The sequence below is a fragment of the Apostichopus japonicus genome, chromosome 4 (genome assembly GCF_037975245.1).
Source record: "Apostichopus japonicus isolate 1M-3 chromosome 4, ASM3797524v1, whole genome shotgun sequence".
Taxonomy (NCBI): domain Eukaryota; kingdom Metazoa; phylum Echinodermata; class Holothuroidea; order Aspidochirotida; family Stichopodidae; genus Apostichopus; species Apostichopus japonicus.
The window spans coordinates 13,247,495-13,256,195 of record NC_092564.1 but is presented as its reverse complement, the minus strand read 5'-3'; the positions used below and the strand labels follow the sequence as shown (position 1 = coordinate 13,256,195).

General features: G+C 38.0%; 1 protein-coding gene across 1 annotated transcript; it reads left to right on the top strand.

The window, feature by feature from the left end:
• The first annotated feature begins 209 nt into the window (after positions 1-209).
• Positions 210-7,670, top strand: LOC139966500 (probable acyl-CoA dehydrogenase 6). The gene is made up of 9 exons (XM_071969570.1): positions 210-562; positions 1,021-1,141; positions 1,799-1,928; positions 2,577-2,683; positions 3,242-3,409; positions 3,592-3,765; positions 4,744-4,905; positions 5,244-5,400; positions 5,665-7,670. The coding sequence occupies exons 1-9, from the start codon at positions 398-400 to the stop codon at positions 5,750-5,752; spliced, it is 1,272 nt and encodes a 423-aa protein (XP_071825671.1). The 5' UTR covers positions 210-397; the 3' UTR covers positions 5,753-7,670.
• Positions 7,671-8,701: the final 1,031 nt, after the last annotated feature.

Here is an 8,701-nt window from a genome sequence, read left to right as displayed (position 1 = left end):
TAGATAGGGATCGCCACTATAATGTAAGGGCTGAATAATCTTGTAATCCTGACATCACTGGTTCAATTCCCATCCAAGCCAATAATTGCCTTGCTCTTTTCATATTAATTCTTACTATAGATTAGTAATCTCTGTATTAAAATAATTATTTGAACTTTGGTTAATATGCTTGCACAGACAAATTCAACGATAAATAAGTTCAAAGTGTATTTCGGTATTTCAAAGTAAACACCTAAATTTACGATGTACATCTATGTTGCTGGCTGCAGGCTCTTTACAAGATAGGCGTATATCCATCACAATGTCGAGGTCGCATATACATCAACGTTCTACGAACTACATTGTTTAAGTTCAAGTTTCGCCACCGAAGAAACCTATTCGGAGCCGAGTCACCAACATGTTGACTTCAAGGATTTCTCAGAGTTGCCGAGTTACAAGTCAGAATGTCTTTAGAAGATTTCAGTCCGCACAGGCTAGACTAGCAGAGAGTTCAATTGAGTCGATGAGAGAAGAGAACATATTCACCGAAGAACACATTGCTTTGAGACAATCACTACGCAAGGTATTAATTACGGATTAAAGTTAATTAACACCGAATATCATGTTTGTTCCTGTGATGGATGATTGGGTAGGCTGTTTCACGGAATTCCAGAATGTATTCCTCACAGATAGCTGGTACAGAGACAAAGTTCGCCCTCGTATTTCGTTCTACTTATAGTGATAATTAGGTTACCATTGAAGAAAACAAAAACGAAAAATGGTTAGACTTGGCCTCTATGAAACTCAAAGAATTAGTTACTTTGAAAGAATATTTAAAGTACTCACTTGTTATTAATAAAGACAATGTGAACTATAGCCTGTAAAACGGTTATTTAGTTTGGAAATTGAAATCCTATTTTGAATAATTCTCGGTACTTTTGGTCAATTCATTGTCGGTTAATTGCGTAGAGAGACGCAACATGCAGAAGCTGTTTTAAATGGGTATTGAAATGACCATACTGTATAATAATCACCTTGCAGATAATTGAAAATGAGATCAACCCACATGTTGAGCAGTGGGAAAACGAGAAGATGTTCCCAGCACATAGAGTGATGAAAATACTTGGCTCTAATGGATTCCTTGGAGTAAATAAACCAGTCGGTAAGAGCAGCATTCATATGGATGGAATTTGTTGAATGAAAGCCTTAATAACCGTGCATGTGTTCACATGATATTCAAATTGACCCAAACTGAGGCTGAATTCAAGTTTGTTTTTTTCGACGTAGATCTCATTATGGTGTTTGTAGCTTTTGTAACATTTGAACCACTCAATTATCGTGATCAGAAGGTTAGTCAACGCTTAAGATTATAGGGATCAATATTGCATCTTATATACTATGTTATTTACCATATAACTTGCAGTATAGCTCCACATATCCTCACACAACCATTTCAATGAGTCAATGCGTAGACCTTGTAAGGATAAGTAAGGAGCTATAGAGTTCTGTATTTTCTTAACACTTAGAACTTACACCTACAATGAAAAGAAATGCCATTAATTAAGGTTGCTCATTAGTCGAAAACCATTCAAATTCTTGAAGTTCTGGTACGGAATGCACAGAGGTGCAAGTACACTTTGTTCGGACATTTTAATCAGTTCTACAGACTCAGGATAGACTATACCACATAATTGTAATTATAGATACGATGTTGCACTGCAGTATCATTGAATATTATACTGAATCAGTGCAGAGGTTATAACACTTATTACTTATAATAAATAACTACTCAGTTATTTCCTGATCTTCTTTTCTATAGAGTATGGGGGACTTGGATTAGATTTTAGTTACAGCATTGCAGTAGCAGAAGAACTAGGAAACATAGACTGTGGTGGTATACCCATGGCTATAGGAGTACAAACAGATATGGCTACACCAGCTCTGGCTAGGTCAGTTCTCTCGTCATCATGATATTTGGGTTATTCGTGCGAGAATTCGCAATTGTCAATTCAAATTAATATTTTGCATATAAGCCTTGTCGAGTTATATACCAAATAGCTCATGGCTTACGAGCATGTTGAGAATTTACGCAAGCATGCAGTGCTTAAATCGTTATAAGCAGAAAAGCGAAGAGGATGAGGGGAGAGGAGGGTAAGGGAGATATGGTTAATGGAGGATGGAATCTTGCGGAGGAAGTTGAGCGTATAAGGAGGATAGGGATGATGAAAAGGATGGATTCTTGAGGAGGAGAGGGAGGGGCGAGTACTTACGCGGAGACAAATACCAGCTTGAAGCTAGATTAAGGTAAAGACTAAACAAAAGTCATAATGTTTTGCATCCATTGGACTTAAATGTGTTTAGGGACACTGTTAGAATGTATTGTATTTAGTTATTGTGGATGATGAAACACCCCAAGAGAGCCAAGATCCAAACTTGTTAAAAAACATATCCCATTACACATATATGGAGTTTACAAACGCGTCAGCTCTTCCCAAACATCACATCCCGCTCCCACACAATTGGACAGCTCTCTGAGCTTTCAAGTGATAAATTAATCCCGGTAACGTTTTTTTTTCAAATTTTAATTTTCATGACAGATTTGGTTCTGATGAATTAAGAAAACATTTCTTAGCCCCCACAATTTCAGGAGATTATGTTGCTTGTCTTGGTGTTAGTGAACCAGGTGCCGGATCTGATGTAGCTAGTAAGTCTTAATTAAGTATGCAGATTTCAATCCGCTATAAAGTAATCCAGAATTTTGTGCACCAGTTTATCACACATCAATGAAGGATTGTTAGGAAAGATGCTGGTGATGGTTGGGAGGTGGAGTTGGCTCAGCAGGTTGGTGAAGGGGGGGGGGGTAGGCGAACAAAAATGGTATAGGTCAAAATACATGAGACAAAGTAAGTGAGATCCATGACTCAGCGTTTCATTTACCTGTTTGATGTAAGGAACATGCCCCCACCCAAACACCCACCCACCCCCATCCATTCATCCATCCATCCGTTCATCTATAATAAATAAATAAAATAGAGTTGTCATAATCTACAGGCTCGTTGGTACCGAAGTGGAGGGTGGGGATGGGTGGGTGCGGCGGGAGGGGACATGTCAGAAATTCGTAATTCTTTCCTTTTTGCTAAATCAAAGGCAAGCCCTTGATTTGAAAACGGGCCTCCCGAACATGATGATAGATTTTGTAAAACATAAATGATTCCGATGGTTTGATTTTGTTTGATAATGAGAATGCTTTCTTCATTAAAAGATATCACAACTACCGCGGTCAAAGATGGCGACGACTTCATCATCAATGGAGCTAAAATGTGGATTACATCAGGCACACAGGCTGACTGGATGTGTCTGCTAGCAAACACTGGAGGAGAGAAAGCCTTTTTCAACAAATCCCTGATCTGCCTGCCCTTGGATACTAAAGGTTTATTAAAACTCCACAAAAATTCAGGCTAACCTTTGGATGCTAAATTGTCTTTCCCATATATAACTGCCATATCATTAAAAGTACCTAGGCTTCTTTCATACAAGGAAATTGCTCTACAAAGAGAAATAATTGTAGAGTTAATATTTACTTTTAATGTCCTATATTTTCTTCTCTTATAGGAGTTGACAGAACTACGAAGATAGAAAAGATTGGTATGCACTCATCAGACACTGCTCAAGTCTTCTTCGAAGATGTCCGAATCCCTCAAAAGTATCTCATCGGAGACGAGGGTCAGGGATTTACCTACCAGATGCTTCAGTTCCAAGAAGAAAGATTATTTGGAGTTGCATCGGGTGGGTGTAACTGATAGATTCGTGATTTTTATAGTTATTGATTCAGGCTACCGCAGTACCACTTAACTGATTTGTTGGCTGGAAAAAACTACTGATCATTACATAAATTTATTAACCATTTCATGTTTACCAAGTTCACAAAACGACAGGAATTTCCATATCATCACAGTTGGTGTGGTAAAGACTGAAGGTATAGTTGTCGCATCTCAACTAATTGTTCGATTGACTTTCGGTTGAATTCGTCACTTTCCAAGGCGCGTTATAGAGAAAGGTTCAACTGACATATATCCTACCCACCGTATGATATGCATATAGGCGTAGGAGCCCAATTTGATTTTGGGGGGCTGTAACGACTTGCCCGAAAAATATAACCAAAATGTGCGCGTTCAACACCTTAATGTGCATATAATATAGGCATGCATCGGTTATTACATCGCATGCCAATTACATACAATCATTTGCCGTTTTATTACCCTTCCATATTGGTTATAATTTTGGGGAGGTCGTTACAATCATAACGATAATCATAATAGAAGTTTAACCATTGAAAAACACATTGCAATTTATTTTTCTTTCAGTAGGTGCCCGAAAAATTCTCAGCATATTGCCCGAATTTTCACAATTGTTTTTTTTTTAGGGGGGGTGCTGCAGCCCCCAGCCCCCGCCTCCTTCGCCTATGATGATATGTACATAATGGCTTGAACTATCATTACACATTCAAAGATTCATCATGTGTGTTTAGTTTTTCTAGCTAGAAGAGGTGAAAGTTTAGCATAATATCCAAACCCATCATCATTACATATTTGGAGTGTTCCCTGTTTATCAAATCAATGAGCAGCAGCAAGGAACCATGAAAAGTTTTCATTTTGGTTATTTATTCATTGTCCAGAATATTATCGACTCTAAATATTTGATCTAACTGACAGTCGCATGCTTCGAAATGGGTATAATTTTAATATTGAAATTATTCACTTGTAGTCCTTCTTGGCTTAGAGAAGTGTATTGCTTACACGATTGACTACTGTCGAGAGAGGAAGATCTTTGGGAAACCAATACTGGATAATCAGGTGGTCCATTTCAGAATGGCTGAGCTGGCAACGGAAATTGAACTGCTTAGATCCGTGCTCTACAGAACTGTCGGTACGTTTCAGTATTTATTTTGTAACAGATGGTTGTAAATTTCCAACCTACAGTTCCATATTCGATCTGGTCTATGGGCCAGGGCGATATTTTTCCTGAGGTGTTGTCTGTTTCACCAGAATTCTGCACGCCATGGAGGGGGAGCAACCGACACTTACATACAGAGGGTGGGGGATTTTTGTTGTCCACGGGAAGGGTCTGAGGGGAGAAAATTTGGGTATATTGGAGTTTGCTTAAATTCGATTGGGTTTACATTTAGAAAATAATTGACCTCCAGCTATCACTTTCAATAAGTCAGTTTTTTTATGCAATTAAACATGATCTTACTTTTACTTTAGGCAAATTTTTAGACGGTCAGGATGTCACAAAGCGTGCGTCGATGGCGAAACTTAAAGGCGGTCGTCTCTGCCGTGAAGTGAGCGACTCTTGTCTACAATATTTAGGTGGTTCTGGGTTTACTCACAATCCTGTTAGCAGAACGTTCCGTGACGGCAGGTACAGAATACATCCCCAATTATTTTCTTTCCATCAAAATTGCCCCTGAGGGGACCACATTTCCTACTCCACATACATATGCCACTTATAACAATTGCTTTCTTATAACCCACGTTTACAAACACCAGTTTGGATTCATTAAAATGTGAAAGGTTTCAAAGTGAGGAAGGGTTGCCACATCTGGCCTCCTCGCCATATCATAGTTGCATGCTGGTTTCTTGAATGGTTCAAACACTTTTCTGTATTTTCCTCTTTTTAATTTAGGCTAGGTTCTATTGGAGGTGGAGCAGATGAGGTAATGTTGAGTATCATCTGCAAATACATGGGGACCCTCCCCGGACGGAAGAAGTAACCATGGATACATACTGTATATGCCATCGGTGTACAGGCTGTTATCTTATTATCGTAATACAGCACCAAGATAACAAGGCGGTTAATCTTAATCCTTGTCACAATCAAGAGAACACAATCAACGTTATGGTGTATGTTACTATAGAGATAATCACGTGATCACACATAAATTAGAAAGCATATTTTAAAAATGTCATGCTCGGTGGCACTCCTGTTTGTACAAAACCATAGAGCTGTATACATCACACTATATTCATATCTGTCAGGGTTAACACTACAGTTACATATGTGGTATGCATCACTACAATATAATAAATATACAGCAGTACATAACAGTTATAGTAGTTTCCATGACGTTCTTGTGTATCCTCATCAGCGAATGGTCAATGGTAGGAGTGGATGCATGGGGTGTAGGATAACAACTTTCAAAGAAACAAAGTAATTTTGTTCGTGAAACGTTTGTGACCTTTATGATTCCTTGCTGAAGAAAGAAGGAATCTATGCAATGCATTGCGTGTGTATGGGTGTGTGTATGTGGATGTGACACTTGGTCGTAAATGCTTCAACTTCAGAAGAGCTTGACTGGGGTGCATTTCGTATTTGGTATGTAGGTTCCCCTATAATGAGCACAAACGTCCAGAAATTCTTTGTGAAAGGTCAGAGGTTAGTGAGGTCAGCAAAGGGTAAAGTTTAAAACCCTTGAAAGCCCTAGACTGTAGCCGGATCATTTTGTTTCCAACAGAGGCTTGTAATTCTTAGTTATAGGGATGTGGTCAGTTCTAAGTTTTGAACAAGTTTTGGCATGAAATTTTGTGCAAGGACATAGTGTACAGGAAAGCACAACTTAAATTGGTCACATCTTAATAGTTATTGTTGTTATGAAACTGAGAATGATTTGCATTCTTAAGAACTATTAAGTAATTCCTGAAAGTTTACGCCATGTCAGGGTAATATTTCATTGCTGTCACTGTCTTGGTATGCATCCATGCTCTCACCATACTCAATTGGTACACGATTCTGTTTAAGATGTTATTTGTATCTAAGTTTAGTGCAAATATGCTGCACAATATCTTCAACAGCTCTGAATTCTCGATATTAAAGACATCAGGGAAACAGAAGCATGTTGATAAACCAATAACTGCATTCACCTTCCATATTAGTGTCAATGCAGAATTGTTACGTTGTCGAGATTGCGAAATATCTACATACATGCGTTGGCAGTTTCCAACATTTTTAATTAGTTTTTCTTTGCTTGTAATAAGAGTACCAAATTTGATTGCAAATAAGGACATGATTACTCATCAAATATGGATCCTATAATTTCAACAAATATGATAAAATAACACAATATTAAATTGCCATTTGATTAATGTTAAACAAAAGTGAATTCCCAATAACAGAGGAATTACATAATTCAAAATCTTACACTGCAAAATGTCACTAGTCAAGGCTCAGCATGCTTACGAAAATATCATTTCTCAAGTTTAAAAGTAATTTAACATTTCTCGAGTTCTATCATGTCGATAAGTTTCTCTAGTTATTCGAATATAATGTAATCCCATAGTATCTAATCACATCCACACTAGTCTTTCCCTTCACGAGTAAAGCCCAATAATTTCTATCATACAGTACTGTATTTGTATATGAATAACTAACGAGATCTAATTTAATATTATATGTTTATCTCAGATTTTTTATACAGACAAGGCGTTTTGTTTCTTTTTCCTTCTGCAAATACAGAATTTTGAACTTTATCATGTTGTATTTTAAGGACAATCAGGGGCGAAGTTTTTATTATTGTATATCACTTGTAAAGTATGGTCGACGACGTGGCCTGCGTCATGTTATTTTGGGTATGCCGTGTTATACTTTTCTGCTGTAAATGTATGTTCTTGAAACAAATGAACTATATCCTCTGATAGCCATGATCAGTATTTCTCTTTATTTTAGTAAGCCGTTTTCCCCCATGGACTGTCATTGCGGTAATTAAACTTTTTCAGTCTAGACATTTCAGACAGCACGATAACAGTAACATGAGGACACATAATACTGGAAGGGGGGTTGAACAAAATCTTGCTCCCGGAAACTATGCATTTCATATTTCAAGGACGAGTGTTTTCATTCTTAACTGTACAAAAAGACAAAGCTATAAAAACACTTAACACTTTGGCGGTCTCTTATATAGCAATACATTAATGACTAACTCAGACTTGATACCACTACCAGGTGCGTATCCAGGGGGGGGGGGCGTTGGGGGCAACTTAGATGCAACTTACAAGGCAGTGGAAGTGTCATATCCAGCGATCTGGGAGGCATTTTCGGCCAAAATTTTCTTGTACGCTTCGCGCCAACTCGTGGTGGCGCTACGCTTAGATAGTTTGCCTACAGGCTTCGCCCCTCCCTTGGCAAAGAATTCGCTATGCGCCTGTTCGAATTTGTAAACCACACAGCAGATATCACATCATATGTCAGTGAGCATGAAAATCGAGGTTCCAGGATGAACAGCCTCAAAACTGTCGATGTGTGTAGTCATTGTAACCCATTTGATTTTTGGGACTGTAACGACTTTACCCGAAAAATATAACCTAAATTTTTCGCGCGTTTAACACGTTAATATCAATATCTTATAAGTAAGCATCGGTTATTACCTCGCATGTCATTGTGTACCGTACGGTTCGTGGAAATTGCGCAGTATACCGCGGGATGCTGTAAACAACGAAATGTCTTATGTAGATGGAGAAAAAGCATGGAGGTCCAATTATGTCAAATTCTCTTTTACATTAGTAATGTCGAATTAGTCGGCCAAGCTTACAACTTTATTTTAATTATCAAGGAGATATTTTTTAAACTATTCATTTCCTTTAGCTACATCATTGCAATTTATTTTTCTTTCAGTAGGAGCCCCTGCCTCCTACGCCTATGTGTGTATTGTTCGGTTGAAGGAAATATC

Excerpts from the sequence above, each read along its gene's own strand:
- LOC139966500 (XM_071969570.1), top strand. The coding sequence starts at position 398 with ATGTTGACTTCAAGGATTTCTCAGAGTTGCCGAGTTACAAGTCAGAAT. Across the intron at positions 563-1,020 it reads TGAGACAATCACTACGCAAG|ATAATTGAAAATGAGATCAA; the intron begins GTATTAATTACG and ends ATCACCTTGCAG. Across the intron at positions 2,684-3,241 it reads TGCCGGATCTGATGTAGCTA|ATATCACAACTACCGCGGTC; the intron begins GTAAGTCTTAAT and ends CTTCATTAAAAG.